Source organism: Vanacampus margaritifer, chromosome 11, assembly GCF_051991255.1.
Source record: "Vanacampus margaritifer isolate UIUO_Vmar chromosome 11, RoL_Vmar_1.0, whole genome shotgun sequence".
Classification (NCBI taxonomy): Eukaryota; Metazoa; Chordata; class Actinopteri; order Syngnathiformes; family Syngnathidae; genus Vanacampus; species Vanacampus margaritifer.
In genome coordinates, this window is record NC_135442.1 from 496,151 (window position 1) to 520,553 (window position 24,403).

General features: G+C 48.4%; 2 protein-coding genes across 4 annotated transcripts; one reads left to right on the top strand and one right to left on the bottom strand.

Moving 5' to 3' along the window:
• Positions 1–240: 240 nt before the first annotated feature.
• Positions 241–8,460, bottom strand: ankrd50l (ankyrin repeat domain 50-like). The gene is made up of 4 exons (XM_077579405.1): positions 8,408–8,460; positions 6,268–6,729; positions 4,431–4,651; positions 241–4,272 (listed from the first exon to the last, which is right to left on the bottom strand). Exons 2-4 carry the CDS (start codon positions 6,669–6,671, stop codon positions 953–955), a joined length of 3,945 nt encoding a protein of 1,314 aa, XP_077435531.1. The 5' UTR covers positions 6,672–6,729; positions 8,408–8,460; the 3' UTR covers positions 241–952.
• A 3,359-nt stretch (positions 8,461–11,819) lies between these two features.
• Positions 11,820–24,004, top strand: cwc22 (CWC22 spliceosome associated protein). 3 transcript variants are annotated; one of them, XM_077579369.1, is made up of 21 exons: positions 12,065–12,384; positions 13,046–13,090; positions 13,961–14,139; positions 14,484–14,755; positions 14,798–14,863; positions 15,116–15,316; positions 15,431–15,559; positions 16,470–16,638; positions 17,126–17,179; positions 17,286–17,421; positions 18,218–18,424; positions 19,188–19,250; positions 19,328–19,417; positions 19,510–19,591; positions 20,059–20,119; positions 20,205–20,282; positions 20,731–20,883; positions 21,035–21,162; positions 21,941–22,042; positions 22,133–22,290; positions 23,000–24,004. In XM_077579369.1, exons 2-21 carry the CDS (start codon positions 13,048–13,050, stop codon positions 23,305–23,307), a joined length of 2,679 nt encoding a protein of 892 aa, XP_077435495.1. In that variant the 5' UTR covers positions 12,065–12,384; positions 13,046–13,047; the 3' UTR covers positions 23,308–24,004. The 3 variants fall into 3 exon arrangements, with proteins under 3 accessions (XP_077435494.1, XP_077435495.1, XP_077435493.1); XM_077579368.1 differs by lacking the exon at positions 12,065–12,384 and adding an exon at positions 11,820–12,057 and having other exon boundaries at positions 14,484–14,863; XM_077579367.1 differs by having other exon boundaries at positions 14,484–14,863.
• The last annotated feature ends 399 nt before the right edge of the window (positions 24,005–24,403 follow it).

The following is a 24,403-nucleotide window of genomic DNA, read 5'->3' on the forward strand; positions in this document are numbered from 1 at the left end:
ATTTTGGCAGCTAAACATACGGCGGGTGCAAAACCTTCAGTAACACAGAAAATAATACTGATATTTTCTTTGTTTATTGGATTTTGTTTGTTTTTTGACTGCATTTGACCTCATTTTTCTTGTTGTTCTACATAACAAATGTTTATCTGCGTTTTTGAAAGCTGTTTTTGAGTTAAAAGCAAAAAGTTCAACTCTAGCCAACCAAAGCGGAGAAAAGCCACGCAAGCGCAGAGACGAGACCGCTTTTCTCGGGCGACTCCTACACAGTACATTTGATTCAACCAACCTTAGGAGAAAAGTCCAAATCACTGCAAGCGATATCGCAGGTTTGTGCACAAGCTTCATTTCGACTCAACCCCCATCTTGAAAATGGAACTCATTTTGTCAATAAATGGTCGCTTCAAAGATGAGAACAAACACATGAAGTGAAACACATGAAGTGTTCATTGTTTTAATGAGCACATACTTGAACTTGAATATCAGAATTCGAATAAATAAGGCCTTATTGCGGGTGCGGGTGCGAGTGAGCCCTGCTCACACAAAGTCTCACAAAGACTCCAAATGCGGTCACAGAATAATTGGCAACTTTTTATGACACGAGTGTTCATTGGCAAACCAAAACGGAACTATTAGCATGAGTTAGCGTGGGGGGGGGGCACTGAAGGGGGCTGGAACCCTGAAACTGTAGTTTGAAGGTCTGTCGCAAGTTGCGCTCATCGTCAATGTTTGCGCAGACTATGCCTCCGGAGGGCGCCGTAGGGCTTAAGTGAGGAGCAGCGTTACGCTTGAGCGAGGGTCCCAAGATTCCCTGTGGTGGGCCGGCCTGTATCTTTGGCAGGGAGCTATAGAGAGTCTTAGCACCTGATCGGCTGCCCCACCCAGGCATAGTCCAGGGTCCTGGCTCATTTAGTCCTGATCATTTAGACCATGTGACGAGGCCTGGTTGCGGGGCTCACAGTGGGGTCTCTCTCTTGTGAAAGGAAATGCTGGTGGGACCCTCAAATTTCATCTTGATGGCATGTTTGAGGTGGAGCTTGGGGTCTGAGGTTTGCATGGAGATCTCTAAGGCACTGGAGGGCAATGCAGCATTGTGCTTGGGTGGAGGGTCCCAAACTTCCCTCTGGTGGGGGCCCTGCATTCTGGGCGGGGCACCTTGGGCAGTTTTAGTAGTCCTGAGTTCGGCATCTACCCGCTGCAAGTTTTTTTTGTTCGTTTTGTTCTGATGGTCCAATCCACAAGTTGAGTCTCTGGGGGCTGGCTTACAGTTTTGGACTACAGCTGTGATCGGTGCAGGGCTCCCCTTGTGTTGATGCCGCCGGTTACTTCCCGAGCCTACAGGTGGTAGGAATAGGGTTGATGGGCGGCTCCGGCTTCGGGGTAACGAGTGCTGCTGGATTTGCTGAATGAAGCTGAGGTTGTCGGCTGGAACCGTCTGCAGGGTGCTCAGGGAGTGCCCGGTGGATGAAGTCTGGGAGCTGTGGGCGGAGTGGAAATGTCCTGAGCTGGAACCTGCAGAAGACGGTGAGGACGAGGAGGTCACGCTCCTTTCAGCTCCAGTGAAGTTCAAGGATATTTTGTTGTCAGGAGAAGCCATGCTGCCTCTGGGTATGAGAGCATGGTATGGCTTGGCCCCAAAGCTCTCCAGGAGCCGGATCACCTTGGTATGACCGTGCTTACCCGCTACTTTCATGGGGGTCCGGCCGTATTTGTCCACGTGGTCAGGGTTGGCACCTCCCTGCAGGAGAATGGCGACCACGTCAGCGTGTCCTTGCTGGGCGGCGATGCTCAGAGCCGTCGCCCCTTGGTGGCAAGTCAGGTCTATGTTGATGGTGCTTGCTGACAGGAGACGGCGCCCCACATCTGTGTGCCCCGTCCATGCCACAGAATGCAAGGGCGGCCTCCCTTCTGCGTCTTGAGCATTGGGATTGGCCCTGTGCTTCAAGAGCAAGTCCACCACATCCACAATTCCCTGCCAAGAGGCCACATGCAGGGCAGTTCGGCTCTCGGAATCTCGGGATTCCAGAGGCGGCCCCCCTTTCTCTATGAGGAGAGTTGACATGTGGAGCTGCCCCTCCAACACCAGGAGGTACAGTAGTGGTCGCCCCTCTGCGTCGCGGACGTCGGTGTCAGCCCCTCGTCTCATCAGGAGCTCTGCCACCTCGCTGTGCCCCTCCAGAAGGGCGCCGCTCAAGGCAGAGTGTCCGTCGTAAGCCCTGTGGTCAATGGGCGAGCGGCGGTCCAGCAACAATCGGGTGGCACCCAGATGTCCCTCCTGGGCTGCCAGAATCAGTGCCGTACGGCCTTCAACATCCATCTCGCCGACCCGTACCGTGCTACCTCGCTCTGTTAGGGCGGCGCAGACTGCCCGGTGGCCTTCGCAGGCTGCGGAATGCAACGGGGTCCAGCCTAGGTCATCTTTGTGATTCTCGTCCAGCCCCCGGTCCAGGAGGGCACGTACCACCTCGGTGGTCCCCCGCGCCGCCGCCAGGCTGAGTGCTGTCCTGCCTTCGGCGTCGATGGCGTCCACGGCAGCCCCCCAAAAGAGAAGTCGCGACACAGTCTTCATGTGGCCCATGGCAGCGGCGGCCAGAAGCGGGGTCACAGCCGCGCAAGCGGGCACATCGCCTTTAGGGCCCGCACTCTCATCCACATCGGCGCCAGCCTCCAGCAGAAGCTCAACTATGTCATCGTGGCCCTCGTAGGCTGCGAGCAGCAGCGGGGTCATTCCGTCATTGTCTCTGTGTCCTGGATTAGCGCCTCGCTCCAGTAAAAGATTTGCAACTTCACCATAACCTTGGTGTCCGACTGCTGTGGGGATGCAGAGGGCGGCAACCGACAAAGCCGTGCGCCCATCCCCATCAGCCAAATCCACTTGAGCCTTGTGGTCCAGCAGCACCCCAACCACCTCGTGGTGTCCCATGTAGGCGGCGGCAATCAGTGGGGTGCGGCCTTTGCAGTCAGCCTTGTTCACTTGAGCTTTGTAGCCTAACAGGATGAGGACAGTCTCCTCATGACCCCCCCAGGCCGCAGCCCTGAGGGCGGTGCGGCCCTCCGCATCACACCCATCCACGTCCGCCCCTGCGTCCAGCAGAAGCCTGACCGCTTCGCCGTGCCCCGCCCAGGCCGCAGACCGTAGCGCAGTCCATCCGTCGTTGTCAGCATGCTCCAGCATTGTGGTGGCGGTCTGCACATCCTGGATCCGCACCCAGTCCAAAAGAGCTATCAACATGTCTAAATGACCCTGTCTGGAGGCTATAATGAGCGGGGTTTGACCCTGGTGGTCACTGAGGAGTGGGTCAGATCCGCGAGTCAGGAGCAGTCGGACCAGTTTTGCAGACCCCTCAAGTGCCGCCGCAGCAAGTGAGGTCTGCACGTCTGTAGAACTCAAGCGGTTCACAGATTTAAGAAGTTCACTGTCTGCCATTTCACCTGTACTGTGTATTTCGCAAATTGGGTCTACAGAAACAAGTCCGCTCATCTTGAAGAGCTGCAAGACTTTTTGGTGCGTCGAGGCTGGAGCTTGTGTTCCCAAACTGGGCAGGGAACTGCTGCCAGTCCAAGTCAGAGTGGGCACGTCAGCCCATATCATCCACAGGGCCAAAATCCAGGGCTGGTCCTGATGGTGACCAGAGTAGACTAAATGCGTCGCGAGCTGCACGGCCTCCTCCGAGTTTAGCAGGGGTCCCCTTAGTGTCAGAGACATGGCCAGCATGCCGTGCCCCTCGGCCCGGCTGCACAAGTACTTCTGAGTGCAGTACTTTATGTCCATTAGCCACTCTGAAAAGCTGCCGTGGAAAAGCAGTTTGCTGCCCCCGGGACCATCCACCAGGAGGGGTGCCAGGGTGCGTAGCCTGTTGTGGAACTCCTGGACGCTGAGTAGTTTGTTGTGTGTCCAGAGTGCCGTAAACAGATCCTGCGGGGCGAGAGGGGCCGGGGCCGCCAGGATGACATTAAGGAGAGGCTTGACGTAGCTAAAGAGTCTCCGGGGGAAGAGTCTTTGGCACAGCCATAGGTAGAGGCCATTCAGGGTCCCCGGAATATCTCGGATCTCGCGGAGACCCACGAGGGAGGCGGCCACCCCATCCAGGACTCTCTCCAGGAAGAGGAAGCAGCCACCGCTCTTGATGTGGAGCAGATTCAACATGTCTGCCGTGTCCGGGGTGATCTGTCGCCGAAGCGCTGCCTCCTGGTCCAAACGCTTCAGGATGTACTGCTGCACGTCGTGAACCGTGTCCGACCGACGCAGGTCATCTAGGCAGAGCTTACGAAAACCTGACACACACAAAGTCAAGTGTAAGGAAATGCCTTTTATGCTGTCGAGAACAGGAGCCAGAGACTATGGCCGGGCGCCACACAAGGGGGCCTGTTATAATCTTTTGTGTGGCCCACCAAGCTTTGAGAACCACTGCCTTACAACAGCAGGCACCCACCTGAGAACATCCTGCTCACGGTCTTGTTGTGGCGCCGGACCGAGCAGACCAGGAGAATCCAGCTGGGCATCATGTTTTGGTGGGCCGCCAAAAGCTCTGCGATGGAGCTGCTCCTCCCGGTGCCCCCTTGGGTCCCCTCGCAGCCCACGTCCAGAGAGTCCACCAGCAGCATCATGCTCCGGGGTGGTGGCGGCAGGTCCAGCAGGGGCTCCAGGACGTATCTGTGGACGCAACACCACAAGCAGGTCAGGTCAGCAAAAAACTCTTAGAAACACACAAGAAACTAGAGAATGCAATTTCTTGAAGGATCAATGAAAAATTGTGGAATATGGATATTAAATTTCATGCAATGATAATTAGCTGAACATGTTGACATTGGAATGATTTGAATCTGTCAAAAAGTCGTGAATTTTTGGCTTTTGGAAATGTTTTGAATTTTGGGACTTGGAATAATATATGAGATGGTTTGAATGATCCGAATGTGGTGAAGTTGGAACGCTTTGAATCAGTCAAAACCGTCAAAAAGGTTGAGCAAGGGGAGACGCGTGTAGAATATTCTTAACTCATTGACTGGCAGCCATTTTGACTGAAGCAACCTGCGGTCTGATTTCGCAAGGCCCACAGAATATTGTCTTCTACTGCTAGCAAAACATGGAACCCACCAAAAGAAAGAATAAAGTCTCTTCTTTCATCAGGCAAAAAAAAAGTCGATTTCTATCTGTTTCCATTTTGCAGCGATTAGCATTCGAAGATAGCTAAGTTTCATCATGATTCACAAATCTGGTAAGAATTGGAAGTAAATGAGCTTTTTTGCAACATGGCCCTGATTGAGCTATTTTGCACCGCTGCCACCTGCTGGCCTTTTGCGTAATAACAACCATTTCCTCAACCGTTCTCTGCAGTGGAGACTCGACTGCATCAAAACCTTCTGGATGCGCGAGCATTAAAAAAAAACATTACAAATGTATAAATACATCTTTGGGACACTTAAAACTTTTAAAATAGAACGTTTTTATACATTTTTGGGAGCAAATGAGTTCAAATGTAGTTGTAGGAGGAGGCGGAGTCCTAGTGGTAGTAGAACTTGTGCTTCTTGTTGTAGTTTCTTGTCAATGAAAAAGTCAATTTATGGAATATGTTGAAGTTTGTTGCAAATTTGTGATGGACGGAATCAAAGTGAATAATACACCACAGATTCCAAAAGAATTAAATTCTTCAAACAGATGCGTTCCAATACTTTTGTCCGTATTCCTGATTTTGCATCACTTCAGTACACGGAGCCAAGAACCGGGTCACGTTGATGAAGCAACAAAAAGGAATTTCTTCAAATCATTTTGTCCACATGCGTAAGTCCTGTGAAATCATGAATATGGACCGAAGAGTTGGACGCATTTTCATATGCTGAAAAATTTGCCCCTCAACTTTTGTCCACAGTGGTTCATTTCAAAGCATGCTAAACGTGCTACGCTAGCATTATATTTCTGACGGGGACCTCAACTTGTTGGAACTTCAGGTCGGAGGCTGCATCAAAGCCTTCTGGATGCTCGAGCATTAAAAAGAAACAACAACAACATATAAATACGTCTTTGGGAGTATGGTAATATTTTAAATAGAACGTATTTATACGTTTTGGGGAGCAAATGTGTTCATGTGGGTGCGTTGAAGGTTCCAGGACCTTCCACAAGTACTAAGCCGACAAGAAGAGTTCCCGTACTTTTTTTTCCGGGGGAACAGAATTGGGCTGCAGAAACTATTATCACGCTAACCCCTGACCCCAAGGCAAGTACCAAAACGTAAAGCTTTCAACTCCGCCGATGACGAGGTCCTCCGTACAAACCTTCGGAAGGCGAGGTGCGGTTCTGTCTGGCAGCTGAGTGGCTCCAGGGGCGGGCGGCGGCGAAGGCTGGCGCCATACTCGGGCGGCAGCAGCGGCGACCGCCTCAGCTGCTCCGCCAGGGCCAGAACCAAGCGCCAAGCCAGTCCGCTAGCAGGCTCCTCCCGTCGGCAGAAGTGCCAGGCCAGGCACCGCGACGCCAACCCGGACGCCCGCCCGGCCTCGGAGTCGGGTCGCACCGCCTCGGCGCAGAGGGCCGTCTTACCGGCGCCCGGGCCGCCGATCACCAGGACCCCCGCTGGATGCCCCGCCCCGGCGTAGCGGCCGTCCAGGGAGCGCCGGAGTTTGTCCAGTGCCCATTCCCGGCAGAAGAAGCGCCGACCGCGCGGGAGACCGGGATTGCTCATGACGCCATCGCTCCTCGCGCGCTTCCGGCTCACTTCCTGTTGGCCTCCTGCTCACTTCCTGCCAGCCCAGAGAGCGGGGAGGGGGAGGGGTAAAGTCACGACAGGAAGCGTAGACAGCTGTGCCACCGTTGATGTCGAGTTGCACTTTTCAACGACCTTACACGCAAACACACACACCTCCTGGCACTCCGGTTTTTCAAGTTTTCTCTCGGCCGGCGGTTCCGCCCTCAACGCGAGTCGCCGCACGTTTGAGCGCAGAGCCGGGAAAGGCACAGTCAGGTGCTGCTACTAAGTCTCAAAACAGAGGTGTCGGAATTGTGAGACGGGACCGAGGCTGCGGTTAAATGGGTCATGCCAAATAGTGAGACCGATGAAGCTGATAGGGAAACGGCTGATGCCAAATAGCGAGACTGGCGCTGCCAAATACTGACACGGAGGCGTAAGAAGTGCAACAGGCGTGTCCAGTGCAAGCTTATTTTAGTCGAGGGAAAAACTTCAATTTCATTAAACAAAGACGACAAATTTGCGTGCTTGACTTTTGACTCGGTGCTAGCTAAGAAATGTCTTACTTTTTAATTGTATTTTACTTTTTGTTTTGTTTTTTAATATTGTGCACAAATAATACACATGAAAACTAATACTAAAACTAAGCATTAAAAAAAAAAAAAAACTAAAACTAATAAAAACTAACTCAATGAAATAAAACAAAACACAGTGAAACCGGTGTGCCAACTATGAGACAATGTGTGCAAATAGTGAGGCCCTGCCAAATAATGAGCTCGGCGGTTGAAGTTGTGCACCTAAAAGGAAAAGTTGACGTGCTAACTAATGAGCATCTTGTGTGATTTAGTAAGGTGAAAGCTGATTGGTTCCTGGCGTCATGTGACGTCCTCCAGGTGAGCGGGCTCAGCGGCATGCCTTGAAGGCACCGATGGCCGCTAGGCTGCTAGCATGCTAAAGACACAAACGCTGGGAAAGCAACTTGTTGACATTCTTGTCATTTGTCATGTTGATGACGACTTGCTGGCGGCAAACGTCACTTCCTGTTGGATGGCATACAACGCCGCACATAGCTCACAATTTGGCAGCGCCTGTTTGGTGCCTGGACACGCCCGTCTCACTATTTGGCACAGCTTCTTGCAATTTGGCAATTTGGGATTAAACATCGGCCGTTCTCACTATTTCTGTGTCAATTTGAAACACGTTGTTAGTATTGGCCACAATGCCTGTGTCACTATTTGGCATCGCCAAGCACCTTATTGGACACGCCTGGCTCACTATTTGGCACTGACAAAGTTTTCTGTAAGATTGTTTAGTCAGTTGCTATTGTTGCTATGGTTACACCGTGGGTTTAATTTATGCAATGAAACATTTTTAGACTGATGCAATCAATGGGCGATGACGTCATAGCCTACGATTGATATGCTGTAGTCAGTGTAGTGACTTGAGCAATATTGTGATTAAATGGATGTCGTGCGGCAGCGCCGGTCTCACAATGTGGCAGCGGCTTTTCCCGCCGCTCTTTCGGCCCATCTCACTATTTGGCAAGATCGACCGCGATTTGGCGGCGAACATTTCTTTCCACGCGCCTCGAAGCGCGCCAAAGAAGCGCGCCTCGAAGCGCGCGTCGCCGTTACGCGCACGCGCACAACGTCAAAAGTCGCCGAGGACCAGAAAGACGCCAAGAAGACAAAAGTGGTTGTAAATGTCAGCGGAAGTGTCTCAAGTTGTCTTACCTGGAAGGCGCTTGAGCTTTTTCTCTTCTCTTCATCTCGCCAGCGACGACGACGTCTCACCGGACTGGCGCGTGCGCGCGTGCGTCCGCGGCGCGCGCGAGGGCGCACACAACTCGCACGCGTGCCCAAAGTGATCACGTGACTCGCCCGAGACAAATAACTCGCAGGTCTTTAGGAACGTGCGTGGATGCGACGCTTTCTCCCATTTTTTTTTCATTTTCGTACAAATGTATGACATTTTTTAAAAATGTCATCTTCATTCAAATCTATTCATTTTGACTAAAACTTTATGAGGACTGTTTTTGTCCATATTTATTACTTACAACATGGTTAGTATACTATTTAGATTTACTTACTACTATTTTCTGCATTTTTTTTGTTGATAAAATCAATTTTTTTGTATGCTATTTTTTGCTAATTGAATACTTTTTTAGGTCATTTTTTAAATGTATGCCCTATTTGACTTTTTTTCCATATTGCCCCATGATATCAGCTGCAACTGCTATGTTGCAGTTCTACCATTGGAATCAAATTCTGAATAAATGCAATATGCAGTATTTCTTTCAGCGCTGCGTTTTCTCAAGTCATTCAAATCTATATTTTTTAAGGTTTCAATATAAAACATGTTAAGGTGTTATTTCTTTTGTTAGCATAAAGATAACAACCAAAAGCTCAATGTAAAGTTTTTTTTATATACAGTATATATTGCAAGTGAATGAATATTTTTCCATGATGTATTTTACAAAAAAATGTAAGTGTCAATTAAAAGTCAACATTGACAGATTTTTTTGAACCTTTTTTTCAATAATTATCATTTTTAAATATCAAACAATGAGATGAAAGCTACGAAATGATGAACATTGCTGATTGCATTCAACTTTTGAAAGAAATGACGCCAGTCGACCACAATTGACTTTTATGAAGTCTCGTTTCCTCCACTTTCCCACGTCACACACACTGACCGCCAACACTGATGTGACACGTGACCTTTAACCTCACACACATTCTAACATCACTGAGTGACAAATACCAAAGAAGAAGAAGAATGTCTTGTTTTTACTACGTTAACAGTCCACTTGTGCGAATGTTACCCCAGAACACACTGACAACATTCAAAAGATTTTGCTTTTCTTTTTGGTGCTTTTCTCAGATCCAAATTGAAATTTGCAAAACAGTCAGTGCATTTCTCAAAACAATTTGTACAAATAAAACATCACGGCTTCCCAGCAAAAGACATTTTTCCCTCCAAATCCTTAACTCATTTCTCAAAAAGTCAATATTTGTGTGTGTGTGCATGACAAGATATTGTGGAGCGAAGTTCTGATGTCAACTGTGGCTAAAGTTTTGATGACAGTTGTTGCGGATTGTGTTCCATCTTGGTGCATTCGGGCCGGCGTGACTTTTGAGAGGTTGTCTCCCATTTGCAAGGTTGTGGGTTCGATCCTCACCCCCGGTGACCATGTCGACGTGTCCCGAACCCCCATTTGCTCCCAGCGGACCCGGCGGCCGTCCACCACTGAGGTGCAGTTAAAGCGCTTTATAAATGCAGTCCATTTGCCATATGGAAGATGAATTGCAAGATTGAGATGACACTTTGACTGTTATTTGTTGGCAAAGCGTGTCATTGACACAAACGCCTGGAAAAGGGTTCCACAAACAGCACGGAGAATATTCCAAACAAATTGGAATGTCAACATATGGTACGAGCCTTTGGGCCCAAAATTCTCATCCACATCACAAGAATGATCTTGACAACTATTTCACAAATCAGTTTGCTCGTTGGTTGCTCGAATGCTTCACACGCACATTTCATCTTTGTTTGGAAAAGAAAGAAAGAAGAAGATTAACCGGGGGGGGGGGGGCATTCCAATGGAAATGCTGTATATGAAAATATGCTTAACATAGGACACGTCCAAGAAATAAGCTTTGATGTGTTTATTTTTTATTTTAACGTGCGCAATATACACGACGTGAAAAATGAACTCGTCGTTTTGAGAGACTCCAAATGTGACCTCAACAAAGCAGAAAAAAACGATTTCAGTGAGTGGGGAAAAATCAATACACTAAACTACTTAATGTTTTCAGAGTAAAATAATTGATGATTACTAACAACATTACGTATAGCAGGTGACTGATTGACAACAAAATGACAATGTTTTTTTTATTTTATTTTTGATGTATTTTGTGCGAGAAAGCGTCGCGCTGCAGACGCTGGGCGAATGGAGCTCTACCGGAAACACGTGACCTTTACCGGAAACACGTGACATGGAGCGACACACGAAACGCTTTATTTTTTAAAGCAAATAATTATACAAACGTGTAGACAATTTGAATCTAAACAATGTTTCCAACATCAACAACACAACTGTATCGGAAAGGCGTCGCCTCCGAACGAAAGTCGACGTCCAACCAGACGGACTTAACAAACGTCCTCAAATCAACCGTGATTTAAATGTCGAGCCTTTTTTTTTTTAATATAAGAAAATGGAAAGTTTTGGAAGGACATTGAGGAGGGTTCAAACAAAGCAAGCCTTGTTGCTATTTGATCATTTGAAGAATTTATTGTCCCTCTTTTTGGTTTTCTTTTGTCTTGTTCTATGTTACGTTGTGTGCTCAGTTTGCAATTCTCGTGTTCTATGGAAGCAAGATTTGGAGTCGGTTGACTGACTCTAAAACGGAAACTTGTTTTCAATTGCATGTGACGTGTTCTTTATGTGTTTACACCTAAATCAAAATCTATGAGTCCTTAATTGTGAGTTATTCCTAAGTTTTCAAGTACTTGCATTCGAGCCGTGAGTTTTGAAATGCTTGAGTTTGCAAGAGCGGGATTTGAAATGCAAACGTGTTGTGTCTGTTAATGACGGCGATCTACAAAGTTGTTCCAAAGAAATGACCGGTGTTGTGAACTGGAGCTGCCCGCAGAGTACACAATGATATGCAGTACTTTCTGCAACTGCCGTCAAATGTATAGACACTAGGCTGGATAGAAGGGAAGGGAAATGGACAGTTTTGGATTCGATTTACATGCTTAATCCAACAATCCTGCACAATTGGGGAGGAGGCTTTCTGGAAGCATCAATGTATTATGCGTAAACAAACTTCAGATTCAAAGAAACTTTGACATGGTTTTCCTCTCTTCTTCAACACTCAGTGTTCAGTCAACAGTTTTACAGCAATGTACATGACTGTCACGTCAATATATATGCATATTCCAACTGACTTCAAAAATTCACGGAGGCTAACGCTTTTGTGAATTCATATTTCCATCACAATATAAATCCGATTCCATCACCGAGTTCAGACAAACCAACGTGAAGCGTATGACACGATGTATTGCAATTACGCTACATTCGCCATTCGGTGGCGCTGCGCTACAACTTTGGTGTTCAAATAGGGGTCACGTGTTTCCGGTGGTGGCGAAAGTGCCAACAGTCGTCTCAGTTAAAACAGCGAAATATACTCAAAAATACAAAGAATACTACTTTACGTACGTTTGAGTCAAGGTTATGGTTATGTTTCGTGTTATAGTTAGGATTAGGCTTAGTAAAAAAGTAAGACGGAATTGGAGGTCACGTGTTTCTGGTAAAGCTCCACTCGCCCATTCACAGAAAGCCGGAAACTAACGATCAGAAGTAAACGCTGACCCAGAAGTATGTTTTTAACTGGAAGTCACTCGAGCAAATCCTAATATTTTATTTTCCACACTAACCTTACTGTATGTAAACAAAGAGTCGTCAAATTAAACAAAAAAATAAGTAAAACATATTTAATTTGTAGCTGTTTTCGTCAACCACAAGGCAGCAAATTGACCCGGAAGCTTATCAAGCGACAGGCGCTCGTTATACTCCGTTCGTGTTTTTCTTCTCGCAACGAAATAAAGACACAATTTGGATGTTCACATGCGCTATTAAACTCACCGAAGTCCAAGAAGGTGACAGAAGACGAGGAAGTTTGTGTTTGAAGAATAATTAAAAAGGGTGAGTGCCTGCTAGACACGTTTGGCGTCGCTAGCCTTAGCTCGCTAGCTTTAGCACGAGAGAGAAATGCAAAAATCAACAAGAAAAAAGTTTAGTTTTTTTTCCCCCATGGGTTTATTTTGCCGTGACCAGCAACTCACTACCTAGCGTTATGTTGCCTCAAATCGTACGGAATCTACAAGTAATCATTCTACACGGGTGAATGTGTACCGTCTCGTGGCCGAGTGAGTAAAGCGCTCATCTCGAAGGTATATATATATCTATATATATATATATGCTTTTTTTGTTTGTTTTTTTACAGTTTACAATTCCAGATAGTCGAGAGTTGTAAACGAGCTGTTTTGTTTCGCGTGTTTATTGAAGAATTGAACAGTTATTGTGAAGCTTACGCTGGTAATTCCGAAAACGGCCTTTTTTCGGTGGCAAAAGAAAATGAAAACAAGCGACACAATGGGGAGGCGGGAACTACGCACAGTCACGACTCACGGCAAAATAACATTCGCGGCTAACCGACATAACCACCGCCTTGTTTTGTTGTTTGTTTTTATTTTAATGGCTGGTATATCACAACCATGTTTGATGCGGTTTGTAATTTGCATCTGTTGCGTTGGGATGATGAAATTGTTTCATGCCTTTCAAAATATCCGTTTCTACCTTTTAGAAATGGATTCTCCAAGCACAAGTCCTGGTCAGAAACAACACCGTGGTAAGTTCATTGGCCAAATGTGGAGAATGTTTTGCTGCCGGCTGTCTGGCTGCTATGTGTGTCAAATTTGAAAGATGAATGGATTTACACGAGACAACAGCTGACAAAAGTATCATCTTCCTGTGATACATCTTAAGAATGTTGGAGTCTGTAAATGTGATGAAGATGCACCGATTTTTAACTATCGTCTTCATACAAAGTCCGCCGGGGTCTTGATGTCGGTGAGGACCTTTTTGCTGATTTGCCATTCTAAACGTTCAGAAATGTCTTCTACTTCCAAAAGGTTGGTATCGGGTTGGCTAAGCACAGAAACGGACAACATACAAGAACGAGGCGCTAAACGTCATCTTGTAAGGAAAGCCAAGAAAAAAAAGGAGGACAAAATAATGCTTTCACCTGATTTAATTTGGCACTCAAACGCCTGCACTGACAAAACAAACAAATCAGGAGTTGAGAAGAAGTGACACGGCAGAAGTTGTTCAAATACATGCTGAGGATAAAAAGTGACCCCAAAAAGTTTTGGGGGGTCAACCATTGCACTTTTGTGCACAATTATTTGTCTTTTTTTGCCCATGAATAGTGTTTTTGTGACAAATTAACGTTGCGTTATTATTATTATTTTTTAAAGATTTTGATGCGGTATGTCACAAGTGAGTAGAGCTCTCACATTTCTGCATAACAGAAGAACCACGTGGTGTGGTCTGACGAGACCAAGTTAAGTTAACTTGGTCGAGATGTTGTCAAGCAGGCGATGTTGGTGGGAGTGTGGCGCCTTTTCCATCACTCCTTTATGTGCTAGCAATGCACAAATGATACGGAGGGGTGACGCTGTTTGCTCACATGTGCTATACTTGCATGCGTGACCGTCAGGAGAGTCCGATGAGGACCCCGCGCCCCGGCACGAGTCCCCTCTTGCCAAGAGTCCGGCCGGAGGAGCAGACGGCAGTCGGGCGGGCAGCGGCGGCTCCGACAGCTCCGACAGCAGCAGCGGCGAGGACGAACATCACGTCGCCATGAGGAAGATCAGGAGCAGCGTGGCGCACATCACGGTCGGGAACACATTTGGCAAATGTCAAGTTGGAGTTTGTATTTTCCAAAATGGCGTCGTCATCAGTATTTGTCGGAAAAAGAACGTCGGCTTCTCCAAATGTGGCTCATGACGGTGGCGCAATCCTTGAAAGCAGTCAAACTTGTCCTTCACCCCTCAAGTTGCAGCTGACATTTTGGTACCCGACCATCCCTGATAAATGTCGCTGTCCAATAGTTTTGCAATCCATTATAGAAGCAAATAATCTGGTTTTCTAAAATGATGATTATTCTGCATTCGATTGTATTGCAATTTTTCCCCCCGTTGACTTTTCATGAAGCCGTTTTTTTTTGCGCTTGTTTGCAGAGGGCCGCAGAGCAACCGCCGCCCGACGTGGGACATCCCGACGGGTCCCCATCCGGACGCCCAGACGAGTTCAGGGAACAAGAGAGATCCGGGCCCGGAAGCTCCGGCAGATCCAGAGAACGGGACCGCTCCAGAGAGCGAGGCCGGTCCAGAGAACGGGACCGCTCCAGAGAACGGGACCGGTCCAGAGGACGAGCGCAATCCAGGTCCAGAGAACGAGGCCGGTCCAGGTCCAGAGGAAGAGACTGGTCCAGAGGACGAGACCGGTCCTGGTCCAGAGGACGAGACCGGTCCAGAGGACGAGAACGGTCCAGGTCCAGAGGACGAGAACGGTCCAGGTCCAGAGACCGTCACAGTTCCGACAGAGGACGCCACCCTCGGTAAGAAGCTCGGCAACAACTTTTTGGAGGGACGGACAAGTCGTGCCAGCCCATTTGAATTTGCTCCTGACTCGTTCTTCGAGTACGCCGCTGCTTGGACACGCCCACTCCGCTCCCCCCAAAATGGATTCGCTTCATCGATGTGAATTGGCTTGTGTCCTCTGGCAGCCCCACGTGACCAAAATGTTGACGGCTGTAATCAAAGTTTGGAATCCAGTTTGTGTTTTGAACTTGACGTCCGTCTCTGCTCAGGGATCGCGAGCGGGGCAGGGAGCAACGAGAGCAGCGGGGGCGCGGCGGCCCCTCGGCCGACGGACAGCCGGCGTGGAGCCATCAGCCGCCGGCCAAGAAGAAGAAGGAGGAGCTGGACCCCATCCTGACCCGGACGGGCGGCGCTTACATCCCGCCCGCCAAGCTGCGCCTCATGCAGCAGCAGATCACCGACAAGAGCAGGTAGGCCGCTTCGTTTGCTCGCTTTAGATGCATTGAGGAGGCCGGCGGCGGCTGACTCTTGGCTTCGTCCTCCCTCCTGAACCTTCCCCGCCCCCGCCCGCTGTTGCCGCGCAGCTTGGCCTACCAGAGGATGAGCTGGGAGGCGCTGAAGAAGTCCATCAACGGTCTGATCAACAAAGTCAACGTGTCCAACATCGTCAACATCATCCAAGAGATCTTGCAGGAGAACATCGTCCGGGGAAGGTGAGAGCCCCGCCCACCTCCAAACACAAAACGACTGCAATCGCATGTCGTGTGGATGGAAGCAAGGCAACGGGCGAAAATGGCCCCGATGTTCATCCTTGCCGTGAAAGGTTTTCATTTGGGCCGTACGGAAGAAGAATTTGAAAAAACACACTTATTCAAAAGAAAGTGAAAAAGAAAAAGAAACGGCAGAGCCTTCCGGATAGGAGTTGATTTGGAAATGGAACATTCCTATCTCAAATGACTTTTTTTTTTCACATTAAAATGAAGGCAAAGCCATGAATGGGTTCCAGCACCGCCCATAAAAAAAAAAAATTGGTGAGACAAAAGTTGTCAAAATCGATTGCGCTTCAAAACCTGACAACATTTTTTTTTTTTGGGGGGGTGCTCATCAAGATAATGACTTTGGAATTAGTGTTGTACCGAGACTGGTGTCGGCAGAGGCCCCGATACTGCATTAAAAGAGTAACGAGTAACATGCCGATGCCATGAATTCCGACGCTAATATGGGACTTTGGATGCATTGTCTTGTGTCTTGCTCGTGCACGACATTCACTGACGCGTGACGTGTTCACGGCACGCCGAGCTAACATCCCATTGGTCCTCGAGCGCTCTGAACCAATGGCAGGACAGTTTTTCACATGGAGGGAAAAAAAATAACTTCGGCGTCGGCCGATACCGCAAAGCTGAGTATCGGGATCGGAACAACGCTCAAGTATTCCATCCGTCACAAAAAAAGTTTGAAGTGTAATGTTCATCTCCACTGTTGTTCGTGTTAATAGAACAAAAAGGAGTTCATAAAAATGAGTGCGCGAATCTGTTGTCAGACTTGAATTGTGTCCAATCTGCATAATGGGAAGAAACCGAAAGGATTCAAATGAAAGGTGTGTGTGCGCGTGTGTGTGTTGAGGGGTCTGCTGTCCCGCTCGGTGCTTCAGGCGCAGGCGGCGTCGCCCATCTTCACGCACGTCTACGCCGCCGTGGTGGCCATCATCAACTCCAAGTTCCCGCAGATCGGCGAGCTCATCCTCAAGCGACTCATCCTCACCTTCAGGCGCGGATACCGACGCAACATCAAGGTAGCGTCCCTGGGCGGCGTGCGGTTGCTACGGCAACAAGCGCCGCCATTGAAGCCGAGCACGATTTGCAGCATCCGCCGTGGGTGGCGTTGCCTTAGCATTAGCATTGATGCTAGCCTGACAGAGCACAGTAGCCAATTTCGACTCAGCATTTTCCCTCATTTCAAATATGTGTCGAGGATTTCTCTAGAAACATACATTCCACCTGAATTACTTTTTACCCCCCCAAAAAAAATCTATTTTTTTTTTTCAAATTGAATTGATGTTCTGTATACAAAGTAAATACTGCATTTGTATGCTTATTTGTCAACAAAATGGAATGTGCTTTGACTTTTTTGACAAAAAACCTCTGTGAATGAATTCCATTGTGTTTGCAAGTTGAGGCTTATTCTTGCCAAGAGTCGCTCGCGTCTTTGAGTCCGTTTGTCTTTTTCCAAGTAGGTGAAGACAGACAAAATGTTGATCAGTGGCCCGTTTTGTTTTGCAGCAACAATGTCTGACGTCGTCCAAGTTCGTGGCGCATCTCATCAACCAGAACGTGGTAGGTAGCAACGAGCGCAGGCGGGTTTGTGGCTGGCAGCAGCCGACGCGTGACGTGCGCGTGTGCGTGTGTGTGCGTGCGTGTGTGTGTGTGTGCGTGCGTGCAGGCCCACGAGGTTCTGTGTCTGGAGATGCTGACGCTGCTTCTGGAGCGGCCCACCGACGACAGCGTGGAGGTGTCCATCGCTTTCCTCAAGGAGTGCGGCCTCAAGCTCACCGACGTCTCCCCGCGCGGCATCAACGGTCAGCTAGCTCCGCGCGCGCCGCTGCCGCTAACCCGACACCCGCTAACCCGACACCCGCATTGCCCACACAATCGCCTTCAGCGCCAAATTCTTTCCAAGAAAAAACCCAAATCTTGACATCCAAGTTGTGTTTTCATGGCGCTCATTTCGCCGTGTCCGCATGCCAGATACTTTTGCAATCGAATCTTATTTTCTTAAGACAAAAAAAAAAAGATTGAGTTTTCTTTTTTTGTAAAGTGAATTTCTTTTTGGTTGTAATTCGGTCCAATATCAAAAGTCTTTCAAGAAATGAAGGATAATAAAACGTGATGATAAGAATGACATCCACTTGAAATACAAAACATGCTTTGTTCTTAAAACATAGCTAGCCTAGCGCTAATGCTAACAGGAAGTTAGCATCAACTTGAAGAGTGTTTTTCCTTCAAATAACACTTCCCAAAGGCTCAAATTCTTCCTAATGTGTGAAAAAGGAGTCACAACTTTCTTCTGTGCGCATTTTCAATGTGTCCAACATGGACGCATGGCACGAGATACCCTCCAAATATACATTTTATGCATTACATATTTATTTTGAAATAATCAGCAGATTAAAGTGTATTTTTTTCTGTCGGCCTCGAAAAGTGCAAACACCGCGAAACGTGTCCTGGTATCGGCCCGATGCCGATACCTGGTATTAATTCTCGCCCGTTCCTTCTTCTTTTTTTCTATTGTGTCTTGAGTAAAGTAAAAGTGTGATTTAATTAAATTTATTTATTTTTTTGTGGTGACAGAACGCTGACTGACTTGTTTTGCAGCCATCTTCGAGCGCCTGCGAAACGTCCTGCACGAGTCGGCCATCGACAAGCGCGTGCAGTACATGATGGAGGTGATGTTCGCCATCCGCAAGGACGGCTTCAAGGACCACCCCGCCATCCCCGAGGGGCTGGACCTGGTGGACGAGGACGACCAGTTCACGCACATGTTGCCGCTGGACGACGACTACGACGCCGACGAAATCCTGAGTGAGTGCCGTCCGTCCGTCCGTGCGTCCGTCCGTCCGTCCGCTCGCCACTCGCTTGTTTGGCCGAGCCCAAAAGCTCACGCGTGATATTCGCTTGTCAAACACCAAAAGGAGCTTTTGTCAGTTGTCTCGAACCTGCCAATTCCATCCGTGTCACCAATGAATCCACAAAACAATCTATAAGTCCATTGATGTGATGTTTTTTTTTTTTTTTAACTACACAAATTTCAAAAATACTCATCAGTAAAACTTGTACACCGTAAGATTTGTATGAACATCATTGATGTGAACGTTGAGGCTTCTAACCGTGAGCCTGCATTCAGCAAACAGGATGCAAATCCAGTATGAATAATTGGCAGGGCTGTGCAATGAATCCAAATTCAATTACAATTTCAGTGATTGCGCTCCACAATGACAAAATCAGCATCATCGTCCAAAAAAAAAAAAAGATTATTCATACTAATTTTGAATTGTTTGCATTTTGCACCTTTTTTTTCCATTTTAAAATAAGTAATTTACTCCATTTTGTTTCATCCAAAAGGAACTTACATAATTATCGTGTTTCAAAGTGCATTTTTACGTTTAAACGAGTGCAACTTTTTAAAAAATGGACTTGTCTATTGATTATTCCATCGATTAAGCGAGCAATAAAAAAGCTTGAGATGCTTCACAGGGAGACAAAAAGTTGACCGAAGCTCACATGTGAAGGTTGCCGTGTCGCAAACACACCAAAAAGCGTGATCAATGTGTGTGCGTGTGCGTAGACGTGTTCAAGATGGACCCAAACTTCCAGGAAAACGAGGACAAGTACAAAACGCTGAAAAGAGGTAAGAAGGACGACTGATGATTGTCAAGCGGCAAAAGCGTCCGGACGAGTGAGCGCGTTTGTGGTGTGGCCGCGCAGACATCTTGGACGAGGGCACCAGCGACTCCGGGGACGAAGGGGACAGCCAGGACGAGGACGAGGACGAAGATGACAAGCAGGACGGCGAAGGTGAGGGACACGTCCTGGTCTTGTGCGGTCTTGCCTGTCGTCTGTCCTGACGTCTGTCCTGACACGAGCGCGTCTTGCGTGATCCGCCTCAGACGAGAAGGTGACCGTCTTGGACCAGACGGAAGTCAACCTGGTGGCCTTCAGGAGGACCATCTACCTTGTCATTCAGTCCAGGTCTGACACGCACACACACGCACACGCACACGCTGGGTTTACATCTGGTTGACATCATCCGTCAACGTAACCCTCACAAGCAACTGCCTTCCTCTAACCTTACCCAATTCAAAGCTAAACTCTAAAAGCCTCGCAAAGAGGTTTGGACTCGTGGGGACCACCAAAAAGTCCTCACAATGATCGGAAAAAGACAGAAAATGGTCCCCTTTCTGGTTTTTGTTTTGGGCCCCAAATGTTTATCATTGGGTTACGGCAGCTGCCGCTAGCAGTTAGCCGTCGCGTCGCGTCACGTCGCGTCGCGTCGTGTCACGTCGCGTCGCGTCGCGTCACGTCGCGTCGCGTCGTGTCGCGTCGCGTCGCGTCGTGTCGCGTCGCGTCGCGTCGCGTCGCGTCACGTCACACGTCACGTCACATCGCATCGCGTCGTGTGCGTGATTGTGCGCATCTTGACTTCCTCACTTGTGCAGTTTGGACTTTGAGGAGTGCGCTCACAAGCTGATCAAGATGGAATTTCCCGACAGTCAGACGGTAACACGCACACGTGACCAGATGCACTTTCTTCCGCTCGGCTGACGGACTGCTCACCTGTCCGCAAATGTGTGTGCGTGCGCAGAAGGAGCTTTGCAACATGATTCTGGACTGCTGTGCTCAGCAGAGGACCTACGAGAAGTTCTTTGGTTTGCTCGCTGGGGTAAGACGTGCGCGCGTTCATTCACGATCAACATTTGCAGCATATTTTGAATTTGATAACTTGATTATTTTCCATGTGCAATCAATACCTTTAAAAAGTAGACGATGCCGATTATGAGTCGTCGAGGAGGCCGATAAGCCCACATTCATTTTCAGTAAAAGAAAGAAAAGATGTTGAAAATACAAACGGCAATCTTGACTCTGTGGCGTCAAGTACTCCGGCACGGTGCCGGATTTCCGGCGGAAGAGCCGCGAGCGCAATGAGCCGCGAGCGCAATGAGCGTTTGCACGTGGGCAAGATTTGTCACGTCCGGGTTCGGAAGAAAAAGTCCAACGATGTGAAATTGCGCGAGCGGCTGCAAGCAAGCGCTGAGCAAACGAAGCTTTCTTTTGCGCGCTCGGCAATGCTAACCGCTCTGCTTTTGGCCGGATGTTGTGGTGGCGTGCAGAGGTTCTGCCTGCTGAAGAAGGAGTACATGGAGAGCTTCGAGGCCATCTTCGCCGAGCAGTACGAAACCATCCACAGGCTGGAGACCAACAAGCTGAGGAACGTGGCCAGGCTCTTTGCTCACCTCCTTTACACCGACTCCATCCCCTGGAGCGTAAGCGCGCACACACGCACAAGCATCCAACTGGCAAGCATTTTGTTGTGGTGGAAATTGTTATCTTCCAAATAAGACCATTGGAGCACTTTGCGGACCTGTTTTTTTTTTTTGTGAAGCGGTTTGTGATGTTGCGCTTTCCTCTCTGAAGGTTCTGGAGTGCATCAAGATCAGCGAGGAGACCACCACCTCATCCAGCAGAATCTTTGTCAAGATTCTTTTCCAGGAGCTGTGCGCCTACATGGGCCTCCCCAGACTCAACCAGCGCTTCAAAGACATGTAAGCCACGCAAAACCACCGGCGTCACACGCAAGTGCTTGTCGTGCGGCTCGGAGGCGGACGCCGCTACGTTGCCCGCTCCGTTCCAGGGAGCTTCCGTATCCAAGCGTCACCATATTGTGGGGAGGTCGGCCATTCTTTCAAAAACCAAAGCGCAATGTTGTGCATCACCGCAATGCATGCAAATCACAATGAAGACTTCATATATGACCTTCCCGACATCTGACCATCAGCGTGGATTGGAAACATTGAAGGGCCAAAACATGCTGTATGAAGAAGAAAAAAACTCGCCACCAGAGGGTGCTAGAACCGCACAAATGGAAATCAACATGACTTTGTTTTTTAACCCTTTAAATACTGTCAGTTTTTAGAGGGGAGTCTCCTGCGTGGCGCCGATACCCCCTCCCCCGCACATGAAAATCCCTCCCGTAACATACGTGGTATGGATGCAAAACGTTGGAATGGCGTTGTGAGTTACGGCCATTTGAAGAAGATGCGTCTTGGATTTTCAGGCTTTTAGCGTTTTCATACGGCGGGATCGCCATCTTGCCGTTCCGTCGCTACCGACCGCTATGTTGGCTGCAGTTAGCTGCTTTCCCGTTTCCGCCATTCCCATGAGTGTCGTGGAAAGAAAAGTCCACCATGCAAAGTGCAACGGCTGCGTCTCATGTGAAAATGGCAAACTTGGGTTGTATTTGCAGCACTTGTAAACATTTGAGGAAAAAGTCTTGTGATGGATTTCAGCTGCCAATCTTGAGCTTTTGTGCCTTTTTTCCAGGACTCTGCAGAGCTTCTTTGAGGGACTTTTCCCTCGCGACAATCCCAGGAACACGCGATTCGCCATCAACTTTTTCACCTCCATCGGCCTGGGAGGACTCACGTAAGCAACACGCACGCACGCACGCACACACGGACGGACCACATGCACCCGCGTCGGCACGTCCGCAAAGTGTCGCTTGTGCTTTTCCAGGGACGAGCTGCGGGAACATCTAAAGAACGCCCCCAAGATGATCATGACTCAGAACCAGGAAGTGGAATCTTCAGACTCCTCTTCCTCCGACTCCTCCTCCTCCGACTCGTCCAGCGAATCGGATTCGTCCTCGTCAGCCGGCAGCAGCAGCAGCTCAGGTGCGTCACAAGCGCATCCGCAACGTGGTCGACACAAAGTTGCAAACGCTCAATACAGGCTGCATCGCCATTCGCACCTTGTGGCCACACGTATTATTTCAGCTCTTCCCTGCATTTCGGATGTCATTCCACGGGCAGCCGCCACCTTTGATACTGTGTACATTCGAAAGACGAAGCGTGGGAAACAGGAAGTATTTCAAGCCCACGACAAATTCTCTTCAATCCTGCTTTTTCCGCCTGCACAAAGCCACGGCTGTCGTTTTGCTTTTGTAACCTTCATCTTTCACCACCTTGGCGTTTCTGTATAATGTCAGATGAAAAAACAAACGTTGTGATCTTGAACGTTTCCGATTTTAGTGTACGATTATTGTCCGACAAAACAAAAACACGCTTTTACGGTTATTCTTGTAGACATTTTTTTTTTAAATCACATCAGCCTTCTTTGAAAATGTCTATTTTTAACGATAACTGAAAAGAAATGTTGAAAAAGTTGCTGCCTTTTGAAACAAAGACAGCCGATGAGACCGACTCTGGCCACGTCGATGGTTTGCACCCTGGTTCCTTTTCAAACGTACTTCCTGGTCAAACGTTTGTCCACGGCCTTGAAACTGGACACTCGTGCACTTTAGCGCTACGCATGTCGGCAGTTTGCAGCCATGTCGCCTTTTCAAATGATTGACAGCTGTTTTGCCTTCAATCCCCCCTCCAGACTCGGACGCCAAGCGCAAAAAGAAGAAGCAGAAAGGACAAAGCCACAAGAAGACGAGGACGACGAGGAAGACCAAAGCCGGCCAGAGGGGGCAGGAGGAGAAAGGACGGGAGAAAGGACGCGGACGGCGGGAAGAAGACGACGACGAGGAGCAGGAGGAGAGGGCGAGGCGCAGAAGGGGGGAGGGGCACAAGCGAGGGAGGGAGGACAGGAGCAGGATGGAGGAGGACAAACGGGGGAGGGGGAGAGCAGAGGAGCGCAACAAGGAGAACCGAGACGGCAACCGAGAGGACAGGAGGCGGCCCTGAACACTTTGGCCCCGCCCTCAACTCTTTCCCACCAAAAAGCCACTTTTGCCCTCATTTGACCTCATTTGACCTCGCCGGCCGCCAGACGAGAGATTTGGAAAACAGTCACGTTTTCTGTGTTGCAAATCTGGCAGCCGCTTTTTTTTTACATGACGGACGGGAAGGATGTTGTGCTTGGATTAGAACAAACACACAAAAGAAACTTCACTAATCATTAGAAATGCCATCCGTTTTGTCGGCTCGCGAATTGCAAAACCAGGACAAGAAAAGAAAAGAAAAAGAAAAAAAAGTTTTTTTGAGAGGGGATGACCGCAAAAGTGTTGAACTTAACATATCATCATAAAGATTCCACAAAAGGGTGCCCGAGTGTGAGTACTCAAAGAGGGTGCAGCGAGCGTCCGAGGTGGCACCGAGGGAAGGAACGAAAGCAAGGCCGTTGCTCCTTCTTGGAAGGGTCAAAGGTCACATTCACAACAGCATTTGAATGTCAGTCCTTTGCGACGCTTGCCGTCACCGCGTCCGTCTCCGCCGCAGACCCGCTCCGAAAGCACCCGTGATGTCATCAAAGGCGCCCAAGTCGTGCAGCGGTGGCAACCAAATGCTCAATTTGTTGCCACACTTTTCTTTTTTTTTCAAAATAGGCAATAAAGCATTGCAATTTTCAGCTTCATTAAAACGTTTGCTTTCAAAAGTTGAAGATTTTTTTTTCATGGCTTGAAATGATGCTTCAGTCGAAACCAACAATGTCATGGCAAGAAAAACATTTCAATGATTTGGTATTTGCTCAAGTTCATTCTTGCTGGATCCGTTTGAAAATTGAAGAACAATAGCCGTGTTTGCATCCAATTGTTTTAAATGTTTTGCCCATTTTGCCAATATTGCGAGATGTGATCCACCAATCATTTCAAAGACGACCAGGAAGCGACTGCGCCGTGCCATGACGTGGTAGGAGTTCATTCTTGATCAACCGTAGCCTTTCTTTGCTACGACCAATTTGACGTCATACAGATGAACCAGATATGAAGAAATCCGACGATAATGGACTTGCCCTCCCCTCTAGTAGTGTTGCATATTTGTGACGTCATAATTGACGCAA

Coding starts and splice junctions, on each gene's coding strand:
- ankrd50l (XM_077579405.1), bottom strand. CDS start 6,671: ATGAGCAATCCCGGTCTCCCGCGCGGTCGGCGCTTCTTCTGCCGGGAA. Junction 4,652..6,267: donor CCGCACCTCGCCTTCCGAAG/GTTTGTACGGAG, acceptor TTGCGTCCACAG/ATACGTCCTGGAGCCCCTGC. Junction 4,273..4,430: donor CGTGAGCAGGATGTTCTCAG/GTGGGTGCCTGC, acceptor TGTGTGTGTCAG/GTTTTCGTAAGCTCTGCCTA.
- cwc22 (XM_077579368.1), top strand. CDS start 13,048: ATGGATTCTCCAAGCACAAGTCCTGGTCAGAAACAACACCGTG. Junction 13,091..13,960: donor TGGTCAGAAACAACACCGTG/GTAAGTTCATTG, acceptor CGTGACCGTCAG/GAGAGTCCGATGAGGACCCC. Junction 21,163..21,940: donor AACCAGCGCTTCAAAGACAT/GTAAGCCACGCA, acceptor CCTTTTTTCCAG/GACTCTGCAGAGCTTCTTTG.